General features: G+C 38.3%; 1 protein-coding gene across 2 annotated transcripts in view; it reads left to right on the forward strand.

The window, feature by feature from the left end:
- The first annotated feature begins 205 nt into the window (after positions 1 to 205).
- Positions 206 to 14,128, forward strand: part of MED27 (mediator complex subunit 27) — a 94,795-nt gene continuing 80,872 nt past the window's right edge. The window contains exons 1-2 of one of the 2 annotated variants that reach the window (XM_054848624.1): positions 206 to 429; positions 2,951 to 3,095. In XM_054848624.1, coding sequence (XP_054704599.1) covers positions 224 to 429; positions 2,951 to 3,095 — 351 coding nt within the window. In that variant the 5' untranslated portion in view covers positions 206 to 223. The remainder of the gene's footprint in view (positions 430 to 2,950; positions 3,096 to 14,128) is intronic. The other variant, XM_054848625.1, reaches the window with a different exon arrangement.

Raw genomic sequence — 14,128 nt, forward strand, 5'->3', positions numbered from 1 at the left:
TTTTTAAAAAAAAAAACAGGATAAAAGGATTAAAAGCGCCCTGTTGTGCCAGTCAACCGGCGCCCTCGCCCGCGGCAGCCCTGAGGGAAGCGCCACTTGCCGCCTGGCCCGCCCGCCCCCCCCCTGAGAGCCCGGACTACATTTCCCAGCCTGCACCGGGGCGCCGCGGCCTCACCGCGCGCCTCAAGGCCTGCCGGGCGGAGGCCGGACCCGGCCGGCCAAGATGGCGGAGGGGGTGCTGAGCACCGGGGTGAACCTGGAGGCCTTCTCTCAGGCCATCGCCGCTATCCAGGCGCTGCGCTCCAGCGTGACGCGGGTCTTCGACTGCCTGAAGGATGGGATGCGGAACAAGGAGACCCTGGAGGGCCGCGAGAAAGGCTTCGTGGCCGCCTTCCAGGAGAGCCTGCACTCCGTCAGCCGCGACCTGGGGTGAGCAGCCGGCCCTGAGGGAGCTTCCCCCCGCCTCGGTGTGCAGCCAGGCCCCGTACCCGGCCCTGCGGTGGCGGCGCGGGAGGGAGAGAGGTCCCGGGGGGTTCCCCGGGCCTGTCCCCTCGGAGGCGCCCGGCGGTGCCGTTTCCATTCCCGGAGAAAGTTTATAGCCAATAAATGTGAAAATGCACCGGTTTATTCCTTCCACCATGATGCGTGTTACCCCTCCGCGGTGTTTCATTCCAGAGCCTCCAAGGAGACGAGTGCTGCTCATAATATTTACCTGGGTTTTCTTCTTGCTTTGTTTTAAAAAAGGAGTTGTCGGTGGAATTGCGTTGGTGAGGTGAATGCTTTTGATTGCAGGGAGATTTTTCTCGTGTTTTTTTTAAAGTTTTTGTTTTTAAAAAAATAAAAATAAACATTTTCTAGGCATTGTCTATTCAGTAGTGGTTCAGGAATGAAGGCTCAAGGCTGGAAAGTTAGCACGTGTAAATGTGATTGTTTAGTATGAGGTGGTGTGTTTCACATAAATGGAGACAAACTGTTGCTGCTGGTGGTCCATCTGGATCCAGCTGGAAGACTGTTGGATTCGGCTGTATCCCACTAGGAGCCATCTGTGCTGTCCCGGGAGGTGTCTAAGGGCAGGACCAGCACGTCACCACCCTTTCCCAGCACCCTTTCCCACCCTTTCTGGTCTTCTGGCCTCCAGAGATTTAGGGTTCAGGATCTTCTGAACGAGAGTTTGTTTCTTGCTGGCCAATAGGCCTTGCTGGTTTTTAGTTTGTTCTGATTGTGGTAATATAATTTGTTACGTACTTCTTCCCTTCCGTTGGGAAAGATGGTAGAAAAATCATTCTTATGAATGATGTTGTACATAGCTTTATAGGCTTCTGTTATACCCCTTTGGTTTTTATTGTTTCAAGTTGAGGAGGCTTCATAGTAGCCTGTATGAAAGCTGTGCCATTCCTTTGGTGATCCTTCTTGTCTTGCTTGGTAGCTTTTAAAAGAATTACCTAGTATAACCCTGAAATCTTGTTCCCAAACAATAATGGATAGCAATTGGCTTTGACCTATCTTGTCTCGTGTGTAGTATTTTACACTCCTCTACTTTGCAGTTTATCATCCGGTATTTCAGTGCCGTGAAGTTCTTGCGTGATTCCTTGCCATCAGTCCCTGTCCTTACTACCATACCTGAGAGCAGCTTCATCATCAAACTTCAGCAGTTCCTTTTCACCATCTCTTCCACACCATTAGTGGATATACTTATCAGTGCTTTGGAGACTGTTTCTTTCCTGATTCCTTGCAAGATAACTTTAAAAAAATATTTTGGAGTGTATTTAATTTGTCTTTTTTGAAATATAACTGCCCAAAAATATTGTAATTTGTATAGCATCTAAGTGCTACATATTCTGTTACATGTTTGGGAAGCACAGATTTCCGGTAGCAAGGGAATACTCCAAGGTAGATTGAAGTTAATGATGTCAGTGGACTGTGGCTCATGTCATGAAAGTATTGACTGGGATCCCTCTTCAACAAATCCTTAGTTGTTATGTCTATTCACATGTATTTTATTGTATTCTTTAGTCAAGAAATACAAAGCACATTCATGAGTGTTCACAGTACTAGAGACTTAGAAAAAATGTAGGCCATGGAAACTCAAAGGAATGATGATTAATAAAGGAGAATTTTGTGGTAGTAAAGCATGGATGTCTCTTAACTGTCAGTTCACTGATTGTTGGCATTTATTTTCATAACCTTCATTAAAAGCAAATTGAGATATTTGGGATTTTTCTTTACAGAGGTTTTATAGAAGTCACCCTTTGAAGGGTCTGAATTCTGCTTTTAATCTAGTGGAAGTTCTGAAGTTCAGAATAGGATGTAATATTCAGAAGTCAAAAGAAAAGGCACCTGATTAGTCGTGTCACTTGAAAAACTGCATTTTATATCTGTGCAAAGTAGCCAGTCTTTCTTCTACAGCTGATTAATAGTTTTAAAATTGCTTAATTTTTGTTATTATTAAATGTAGTGTTTGACAAATGAGGTATGAAGCAGTAATAGATCGTTTCACAGTGAACTTCTTTTTCATGGGAAAAGTGTGCTTATTATGCTTTAGTTGGGTATTTTATACATGTCTACAAATATACAAATTGCTCCTGGGAAACAGAAGATGCTGCCTTACCCTGAAAACTTGGAATGTGTACCCTTGCTGAGAGTAATCACAGACTTTGCAGGACCATCTTCAAGCTTAGGACTAGTGCCAGTTCTTCTATATATTTATATGAGGGCAGTTTTAATTTCTAGATCTTTAATGAAATGATGAGGCATTTGCCTACTTAGTGGGTAAAAAAAAAACATTGCTAGTATTACCCCTAGTATTGCAGCCAATGCTCAAGTCAGAACTCGCATAGATACTAAATTAGAGTTCATGCACGATTGCTGTCTCTGCAGGAGGACTGTACATCTCAGATATCTGTATCGGCAGATCTGACTTTAAGAAAAATGCCATTCTGTTTCCTTTCAGTGAACTGGAGCGTCTGAGCAACCTGGTTGGTAAACCGTCTGAGAACCATCCCCTGCACAATAGCGGGCTGTTGAGCCTAGATCCTGTTCAGGACAAAACACCTCTTTACAGCCAACTTCTTCAAGCCTACAAATGGTCAAATAAGGTAACAGAATACATTGACGTAATTTAGTTGTGTGTTCCTACAGAACGTTTGATTCATGATACAGTAGACCTCTGAGTGTTTGAGACTGTCAAAATTGCTGAGTTTGTTATGAAGTGGAGGAGCATAATATGTACCTAAATGTACTTTTAAGGGTAAAAATGGTGCTTTAGTTGAGAGGAGACTTTTCTACAATAGTGAGATGTGTCCTTGTTTTTCAAAGGGAGCGTTAACTCCCAAGTGAAATAATACTTTCCATGTTAGTTGTTTAGCATCTTATGTAGATATAAAGTAAGAGTATAGCGTGTCCTTGCATCTGGCAGTAAAAGCTAGCAGAAGGCAGTGGGGTATTAGAGTAGAGAATAGGACAGAAGTTGTCATCATCAGAAATCTTGATGCCTTTGCATACTATTTACTGCAGCTAAAAACAATTTGCACCTGGTCTCAGAAGTAACTTTGTAGTCAACAGCTTTGGCATACCTAGTGTTTTCAGATTGTGTATATTGCATTGAATTTTAGTTAATGGTAAAAAAAAAAAAAGGCAGATAATGTTAATGCAGGTTTTTACATTTTAAAAAAAAATTGGTTTTGTTGAAAGAAATTTTGTTTCTCATGAATATAATTCAGTTCCATAAACCTTTATGCTGACTCTGTCTAGAGACAGAAATTCGATAGGTATCTTTCCTGCTCTACTCTGAATGTAGTCTACTTGTATGTCAAAAATATTCCTTTCCTCATATCTGATTTTATTTATTTAATAAACACTGCATTAGTGCAATTATTACTAATTATTACTGATCTCTGTCTGGCACCGTTTCAGATTGCCTGTTCCCATCCTGAATTTTTTGAGCATGCTTATTACATTTTATAGAAACATTTAAATGAATACATATTTAAAAAGCTTTCTTAAAATTAACTCTGAAATATTAGTGAGCTGTTACAAAATGTAAAAGATGGAGTCATTTCTCTCCTGATAATTGTTTCTAGTGAGAGATTCTAAGTTGTAGCTTTTAACAACCTAATACAAGCCAACAGGAATAACCAAGAATAATAAATCTGAAAATATTTAGGGCATTAAAAGAAACAATTCCACTTTATCACAATACGTGAACAAGGAAGACTTGCAGACTACATGAATACTTCATAGGCAAATTCTTGTTATATATTGAGCGAACCAATCTAATATTACTCAGATTTAAAATAAATGCTACAATAATGTTTGTATGAATACCACAGTCATGTTTGTACAGTCACTTTTCAGAATACAAATATGTGTTAATGTCTTCTAAAATAAGTAGAATTCAGCATTGACAGAAATTTGGTATGGTTGGAAAAAGGGGGACAGGAAGGAATTTTAAGTAGAGATTTATTAATTGAGAAAATGTTTCATGTTTGCTCGTGCTACTTGCTGTTAGCAACAGATTATTGGTACTGAAGAAAAAATAATTCATTTGCTACTTTCAGAAAAAGTAAAATCAGCTAACATTTATACATGAAAACTTCTAAACTTGTAATGCAGTTAAATCTTCAGTGATTTAATTACTTCTTTAGGTCATTATCAGAGTAAACTCAGCTGGTAATGGAATAGCTTTGGCAGAGTTGTTCTAATGGAATTTTTATTAACTTAGAGTGTTATGGAGCTTTGAAGAGCAGTTTTTTATAATACTGGATTCTGACTTCAGAAAGTTTTAGTATCCTCTGTACTCATACACAGTTAAATGTTCCAGGAGAAAACCCGTATTTTTTTTTTCATCTCTGTTGTCTTTGGCTTCTGTTTTACAGCTAAAATAAAAGATACTGTTTAAGTTGTATTTAAATAGCTACTTTCTACTTAATGGCTCTTCTGAACTTTACTAGCATCCTTTCTAGGCTTGCAATAACTAGCAGGGCTGGATAGGTTGCCCCTGTTTCTAACAGCAGATATGTTCCCTGTGTGGGTATTAGCTGCTGGATTTACCGTTAGCAGTGAAAACCTTCTTGATGCTCGTGTATGTTGCTGCTTAATTCTTCATTGCTAAATACACTTCTTGAATAAGTGTTATTTCATTACATCTTTTGGCCGCCTTCTGTTCTTGTTACGTGTGTCTGCTGTGTTCCGTTGGCTTTGAAAGGAAGATTTAGATGTGGTGATGTGTCAATACACTTTATGTCTGTCCGCATTTAATTTTTAATTTGTGACCCCTTTGTGGCTTGCTTGCTTGTATTTTTGATGAGCTGAGATAAGGGCATTTTCCTCTCTCTTTGATTGTTCATGCATTACTGATGGCATGAATAGCCACATGGCTGCCAGGGGAGCATAGATGGAGTAGAGTTTCGGGGCTATGGTGCAATTCCAAAAGGACATTCATGAAATGTAGGAAAAAATGAGTACACAGACTTTGCGTTGCGTGTTTCAATGCATTCCATTTATTTTTAAAACATGGGGAGGCTGTTGGTCGTAGCTTGTAGGACAAGAATGAGTAAGGTTGTTAGTAATAACTGGGCTATCTCATGAGAAGCAAATTATTGTTCAGTATATCAAAGCACTATACATAGTACTATATATTTAAAAAAAAACACCTTTGCTGCATTGTCTTTTTATCTGAAATTTAAAGAACAATTAGAGGCCCGAAGTAGTAATTCTTAAAAAAAAACCCAAACCAAAAAAAAAACCCCCAACTTTTCAAAAGTTATCCTAGATAATAGTCTGTTTAAAAGCTGAAATTTTTAGTTGGTTCACTTATATCAGTATTTCTGCTTTGGAAGCAATAGTTTCAGCCAGTTTTTGGAGAATATAGTGACAGTAACCTTCCAAATACTGTTAACCACATGAAACTCTTTAAAGCAAAGCACTACCAAATTGGTTATATTTTTTTTTTTTAGTGTATGAATGTACCTAAAACTTAAGCAGTTTTGTAAATCTGCAGGTGGATCATATCTACCTATGTGACTCTTAACATGTGCAACAATTTTGCCAGAAAAAGTAATAGCTTTGTTAAATTTCAGCTGAGGCTATATTAATCATCATTCCTCATGGTTCATGAGATACTGGATGTTAAAACAGTTATTTATTTATATTTGCAGCTTTGCTTTGATGCTGGGTCAAGCAAATGCCCAATTTTGATCTGGTCTTAGAAGTGTGGACAAGCTTTTTGGGTTAAGTAGCAGTGCTGGGTGGGAAGTGTAGTGAAGATCATACTCAGAGGCATAAATAGAAGATTTTGTTTAAGATACAAATGTTAACATAGGAGATTAGACTTACTTGACACTTTTCAACTTGTTTCATCTACCACATTTAATATGTGTAGCTGTGGCTGGTCATGTATTGAGAGGAGACTCACTTTTAAGTGCAAATTTACGGACCTCTTTGGCTTAGTGCGGTAGAGATTAATTGAATTTAATTGTGACTTCAGAGATATTTGCCCCAAACCTTATTTTACTGCTCCTGTGAGTCACAACACCAGTTCCTTTGTTTTTGAGTACCTTAAGTTTGCCTGCTCCAGCGGTATGGAAAAGTACAGTGGGAAAAGTTAAAACTTTCCTTACATAAGTGTGTTATCTTGGCAGCTCTTGTTATTTATTAGCACCTGCTATCCTGGTATTTACTTACTGTAGTTTACCCAATAGTTTTGCAGATGGCAAAGTTGTCCGTATAATGGGAGCAGCTGCTTGGGAACACAACAGCTTGTCAAATGCATTAATTACATACACATGCAGCTGTAAAGGAACTTTACTTTTCCAGGTGTTTAACAAAGCTCACAAGCTATAGCTGAAAACCACAGAAGTTTAAGCTGATCTTACTGCAAGCGAGAGCTAAATGGTTTTTTTCTTCTTTGCTTTAGCTTCTTTTATGTATCACTAGAGATCATACAAGTAAATTACTTTGACTGTGGGATGCATGGAGTCATGTAGTAGCCATGGAACAGTATTTAGGTCTACTTGATAATTTTTTTTCCTCCTCTTCAATTTTATTTAAGAAAAGAGGTTTTCTTCATTACAATTGACGTGCTGTTTCCCAGAAGGATCTGTATGTGCCCTCTAATGTAATACTAAAGATATAATACTAGATAAGACAAAACCCAGCTATCATTCTGTATGAGTAATGCAGATATTGTTGCTAAGTTAGGAAGTTTGTAGAAATCAGTAGTGGTGTGTTGGGTTTTTTTTTCAATGTGGACTCTCTCTGTTTAGTAATGGTAGTTGATTTCTGGTTTTAGAAATTATGTACATCTCAGCTGTTGAATTTTTTGTAATATGATTATTGTATCGGAGCAGCTGAAATCTAAGATGACAGTAGCAGTTGGAAGGGTTTCTGGTTTGTACGTGTGTGGCCTGATATTACTTGGAAGAGTCAGGACTGGACCTGGAGGGTGCTGCTGCCTCACCTCTTGTTACCAGGAGCTTGCTGCTTGCATTATATTGGATTTCATGGGAAACTACCACAGGGAGAAAGCATTCGCTATTAAGTTTAAATGAAAGGCATTGTTAAAAGTCACTCACTAAATTAGACTGAAACACTGATTAAGATATGATTTTTAAATAAAGATGTGACCTCACGTTTATGACAGAACACTGGAAGAACTCACTGCTGTTGCACTTCAGGATATTTCATAGCAAGTGCCCTTACTTTGGCCTTCCTCATTCCTGGGTGCTGCTTGTTTTCCACAGCAGAAGAGACCATGATCTCATGAATAAGAGCACCATTTACTAAGCAGCTGTGTGTTTCTTGATATTTGTTCTCAATACTGGGTGACAATGGGGTTTTGTGGGGAAAAATACTTCTTGATAATGTGATTAAACCAATATTATATACTTATCCATATATAAAATGTTTAATAAAGCTTGTGATGGTATGGTTGCCTGATCCAGCTATAGTAAAGCTGGCAGTCAGGGTGGATGCAGGATTTTGGAATCCAGGAGTTTGAACTCATTCTTTGAGTGGTATAAACTTTTGTTTTCCATCTGCTGCTTTAGTGAGGTTATTTATTGCCTGTAGCGTGTATTTGTTCATCCTCTTTGCCCTTGGCAAAGCATTTGTATACCCTAGCCCTGTGCATGCTCGAGGCAGTATCTGTTAAGGTGTTTCCATTGACTCCAGTGGAACAGAAAATAAACAGCGTATTACGTGGCCGCTGAGCAAGGCAAATGCTTTTATAGGGCAAGTTTCTGCTCTCTTAATGGGGTGCTGTCAAGTAGTTCATACCCAACATTTGAGCTTTAATCACTGGTAGAGATTTTTTTGCTTATTTGCTTTTGTTTGTTTATTTGAAGACTACATGCAAAATGGATCAATTACCAAACCACAATATAGAATCACTCTTTCTACCAGACTTAAGGAACGTTGAATGCCTTGGATAGCAGCAAACTGAGTCTTTCCTGACTTGCTGAGTGATAGCAGTATTAGCAGAGTTTATTTGCCCAAGTGAAAATACTGTCTTCTATAAATTGTCTTTCCTACTTCCCCCCCCCCCCCTTTGCAGTGGAGTTTTTCAGACTTTCAAATATTATTAACAGCAGAAGTAGTGGGGGAAGTTTAGAACAATTGTAGTCTTGAACAGGTGATGTCATTTTAAATTTTTGCCTTGACTTGAACTTCACTGAAGTGCAGCATTGTATGCTCTGCTGTTTGAGTTGCATTTGTCTGTTTGCTATACTCCAATTCCAGCTCTTCTGCAGTTTGAGCCTATGTGCGTAGGTGTGTGTGAGTGGTGGTGGTATTCTTTTATCATCATGAGATGGTACTTAAACATGATAACCGTGTGTTTGGGAAGGCTGTTATCTACCACTTGAAGCAGAAAGCAAAAAATCAACTTTTGTGACTTGTGACTCTCTGGGTGAGTAGGTTTTAGATCAAATTATTTAATTTACTCACCTGTGAAAAGAAGATTATGGCAACTTTCATACACTTTACAGTATCATTGTATTGTAAATATTCCAAGTGAACAAAGCTAGGCAGGAGTCGTCATAAATTTAAATAAAAGTAATACACTGACAAATACAAAATGAAAAAAATTACTGTTGATCTGCATGTTGAAACGCAGCAAAAAATATTTGGATTTAAATTTGTTACTTCATAGCTTCCTCTTTTTTTTACATAAATTTAAAATCCAACTGTTGAGGTAATTACCATTAATGAGTTAAACTGATTTTCTGTCACATGACAGAAGAGAAAAGGAATATATGGTTTTTCTTTATTAAATTATTTTGATGTGTTCCCTGATAAATTATTTGTATAAATTGTGTTTGTTGTAAGTCTCAAACAAAGAAATCAATAGAGCCTGTAGAGAAAGTCCAGACTTGTTATGACTGCCCTTGGTAGCTTACTATTGATTAGACACAAATATCGAGTTTAATGACAATAAATGACATTAAATGTTAACCATTAATAGAGGAACACTGTTGAAGTTGGTTTTTTTTTGGTTCAACTTGATTGCAAAACAGTGTTCATTCCAAGGAACATTAATTTTAAATTTTGGATGCGCTCAAACATTTTGAATTTAATGTAGTTTTACAGTAGCATGGACAATGTAACTGAATTATTATGTTGGCAGTTCTTTGGAAGTTCAGGCAGATGGCCAAGATTTTGTCCTTTCAGGACTTTTTTTTTTCCCCTCAGAAAATGCAGTGTTGTAATATTGTGACATACTGTTGCATGGAGGTCCAGTCTATTCTGCTGAGATTTCATCCACCCAAATTGGGAAACATTTTCTTTTCAGGTGTACTGTAATATCAGTGACAGACCTGTGGCATTGGGGAAAACCGTATCATGGTAACTGGACTGTCTGCTTGCCCAGTGCTTCTGGAGGTTGCTTGTGAAGATCACCTGTGCTTGCTGGAGTAAGAGTGGGAAGGTTAGCGGTGCAGCCTCGGGTACTGGAACTCGCAGTGAGCAGGAGCTCTAAAGGAGTTACTTAAAAGATTTGAAGTGACCAAAATCCCTTGTTTTGCTCACAGAAGGGAACAAATGAAAAAATAAAATTTTAATTGAAGCAAAGTGACAAGTCCCTACAAGGATATCTCTATTGCACTCTGAAGAGCACATTTTATTCTGCTTTGTAAAAGCAGAATCAGTGCTTCATAGAGGGAACCGGAGTGGAAAAGTTCTTAGGGATTACCAGCTGTGGACTCCTTTCCTGTGCAGATAAGCCATGGGAGTTTATATTCCTGTCACTGGAGAAATGAATGATACAGGAACTGGTGTTTTCTTGTACATAAGACACAAAATAGGACACACTTGGATTCTATTCTTATAAATTTTTGTTGTAACCTTGAACAGGATGCATGATTTTTCTGTGCATCATTTTTCTTACGGATAAAATAGGATAATAATACTTAACCTGCTTCTTGGGAGAGTTTCTAGTCCAAATGTGTCTCAAGTGCATTGGGTTCTTTGGACAGAAATGCTTTGTAGATGCCAAGTATTATACAGCTAGTGACTAATGTTGTTTGCATGGCAGTCTGGAAAAATGCCCTTTACGGGCTTCTAATTTTGTGCAAAATTTAGGCAAATGTTTTGGTGAAATGCCCTTGCTGTTCAGAATTACATTAATGTTCTTTTTTTTTCTCTTTTTTTTTTAATATGGCTAGGAAACAGGTGGTTACCTCTTTGCCTCCAACTGCCATAGTTATTAATTATTGCTCAGTTATCTGCCTGGAGAATATTGACTTTTATTGTTGCAGGATTCATTTTAGTGACCAGCAATGACGGGGTGGCAAATTCAGGTAGTGTGCAAAATATCCTTAATATTACAGTGCTGTGGGAAAAAGCACTGGAAAAGCTGAGGAGGAAGAAAGTGCTTGTAGCAAAATACAATGAGGGCGGGGGACGGGGGCAGGAATTACAACAGCCTACGTATACTTTACTGGAGAAGGAAAAAGGTGGGACACAAAATTTTTCTGAGAATCTCTGAGCTATGCAATGATAGTTTAAAAAAAAGAGTAAATATAGTGAGAGGGGAAAGTAGTCAAAATAGTGAAAGCCATAATGAAAACAGAGAAGGTTATAATAATAGCAACAGTAAAAGTAAAGGCAGAATCACCAGCTACTGTACGTTGGATGGGTTTTACTCTCCCTAGAGAACCTGCCTAAAGCAGCACGTGGGGACATTGGAGGTGGATGATATCAGTTATGTCCATCTTCTTTTTGGAGGGTGCATATTCCCCCCTCAGCTGGGAGTCCCTGAAATCTGCAGCTGTTGGACTCTTGTGATTCTTTGCCTGTGATTCTTATGCTGGTTTTGAACAAAAGTCCAACCCAGGGCTATCTTAACTATTTTATTGTTACTATGTATAACTATAGAAGTGTTTTTCACATCTAATAATTGGAACAAAAGGAAATGAAAATTACCAGTTTCTTTTTTCTTTGCACTGCTGGAAAGATGCTATGGCAGGTGAGAATTTGCCACATATGCTGCCGTGTGCCAGTATAATTCCTTTAGAGGTTAGTTAAGTTTCTTTGATACTTTAGTTGACTGAGGTTAGTTTGTTACTTCAGGAAGAGTGATAATGAATAACTTTTTGCTTAAAAAAATGAGAAATATTTAGCCTTTGATTCTGTCTTGTTTGTTACGTAGTTTGAGTGTTTTATATCTGTGATCTTCCTAGAGTTGTTATAGTAATAATTCACACTAGGATGCTGTTGTGAAAAAGGTTGTATGTGTCCAAACAGAATTTGCCTGTCTTACTGAATTTCGCTGGAATACTTTGTTTCAAATCTTAGGCAGCCTGAGAGCATGATACCGTGTTTTTCCATTGTTGTGCCTGGTGTGTGTTGTTATTCAACAGTATTTTTCAAGGCTCTGATCAAAATAATGCTGTAAGCTGTACCAGTCTCACTTTTCCTAATTATGGGAAGTGATATATCAATACACACTATTATAAATCACAGTCCCCTTGTCAGCTGGTGGGGAATTATTTAATGCTTTGCAACACCTTTATTTGCTAATGAGTGGGTTTTTTTCCCTGTTTCTTTGATAAGTATTAATGTTCTAGCTGTTAGCCTATTTCAGGATGGAAATGATTGATGTTGCTCTATTTTAACCAAAACACTTCTGCCCACTACTGGTTCTTCCCCCCCAACTCCTTTTTTTCCCTCTGCAAGAACTCTTCATGCAGTTCATGTTGGATGGCTGAATTATGTAATTTGTAAGTCAGTGATCACTTTCCCTTTCTAAACTGTATAATGTGGTCATCAAACCAAATCGCATTGCTTTGTATTAATAACAGACACTGAATCAAACAAAGCCATGCACAGGCACAGAAATGCAGTATGTAGATTAGTAAGTCATGGTATAACCATTAAATCAGAAGAAAAGGCTTAACTTTTACAGGTTGAGAAATACAACAAAATCTAACTGGAAATCCATGTTGTTTAGGGATTAATTGAAAAATATGAAGGACTGCAGAATAAGAGCAGCATTGTAAGAAACCCTCGGACCCAGCACTCCTTTGAATTTCATGTTTGCCTGCTATCTCAGCTCTCGGTGGCTCAGACTGACTTGCTGCTGCTGCTGAAAGCCTGACTTATGTTCCAGTGGATGGTGGCCACCATGAAAGCACAGGGGATGTTTTCAGAGACTCAAAGTTGTGTCTCACTTTCTTTGAGGCAAATTAAAGATGTCTGTAAAGTGTTTGGGGACCTTCATATGAAGGGCATTCAAGGAATACGAACACTAATATAAAATAACTGATATAGGTGATAACCATCCCATTGGTATTCTTTATATGGAGAAGATTTTTTTTTATAGTTTCTAAAGGATATCAAATAAAATGGAAAATTTAATGATGTCACCCTGTTGCTCTCTACTATTGTTGTTGTCTTTTTGTGTGACTTATTTGGTTTTTTTAATGCAGAAGTGTGCTCATCTCTAATCTTTTTTTGAGTTCTCTTTTGGAGTAACTAAAGTTGGCCCCCTCAAACAGTTCACAGAGGGATTTAATTGCTTGAATTGCATATAAGCAATATTCAGTTCTTTCTCATTGTATCTTAATCAGATACTGTTGATAACTGGACTATAAAACACGGAAATAGCCTAAAAGCTAATAAAATTGAAAATAGTCTGTGTAAGGAGCTGTATGTAATCAAAGTGCAGTTCCCACCACTGGTTTGGCTGCTGCTTTGTGGAAACGTACATTTGGCAAAAATGCATGAGCAGTTTTATGTTCAGCAGTAGTTAAAACTGAGCTGCTGACGTTGAAGGCAGGTAACCCAGAAAGTCTATGGTGATTCTTGAAATCTCTTGCCTCTTGGCATCGATGCATACTGATTTTTATTGTCCTGGTAGTAAGAAATAATCCTGCCCTGCAGGAGTGTTGTTGTTTTGTGGCTCTGATGCTGTGACAATTGAAGAATGTGAGTAAGAGATTACAGACCATGACATCAGTACCATTACTGTTCATATCTGTGCCTGGTCTTTGGTTTTAACATGGATACAGGTGTATTGAAAAAGACATGCAGTTGATCTCAGATGACCTTTCAGAGTGAATTTGCTCTTTCCAAAATATTCCTGTTAATAAAATAAAATTGTGATTGATAATTTGAAACAAGTTTTCTGCTCTTCCCAAAGCTGTTAGATTTCACTAATATCATTAAGCAAGCCATTAAGAAAGTCCCTGCTTTGCAGTAGATGTGGTCATTTTACATTCTTCTGAAATTGTATGTTTTTGCAGGTGAACTTTGTTTCAGATCTGGCCAGGTATCTGACCCAGCTTTTAGGGATACTTGAATTTGGTGTTCTGCTTTTTGCAGGAGCTCTGATGAATCTTCTATAGAAAACCAAGACTTTGCTTCTGTTGAAAAATGCTGCCTCTTGAGAAATGGGCTTGGGTTTTTTTTTTTTCTTCCTCTCCGCCCCCTTGTGATTATATTCTTCTGTCCTGGGTCAGCTGGGAAATGTGGAAAAACAATATTCTAAATGTGGTACTAAGAATTGTAGCCTATGTAACTTTATGGCTGTCAGGCTTGTTTGGTAGCTGCAGAAACATATCTTGGCTCTCCTACAAGTTTGAGTAGTGTCACAGTCAGGCAGGTTTGGGGGTTGATGGGAGAATAGAGTAGA

This window comes from Grus americana, chromosome 20 (genome assembly GCF_028858705.1).
Source record: "Grus americana isolate bGruAme1 chromosome 20, bGruAme1.mat, whole genome shotgun sequence".
Taxonomy (NCBI): Eukaryota; Metazoa; Chordata; class Aves; order Gruiformes; family Gruidae; genus Grus; species Grus americana.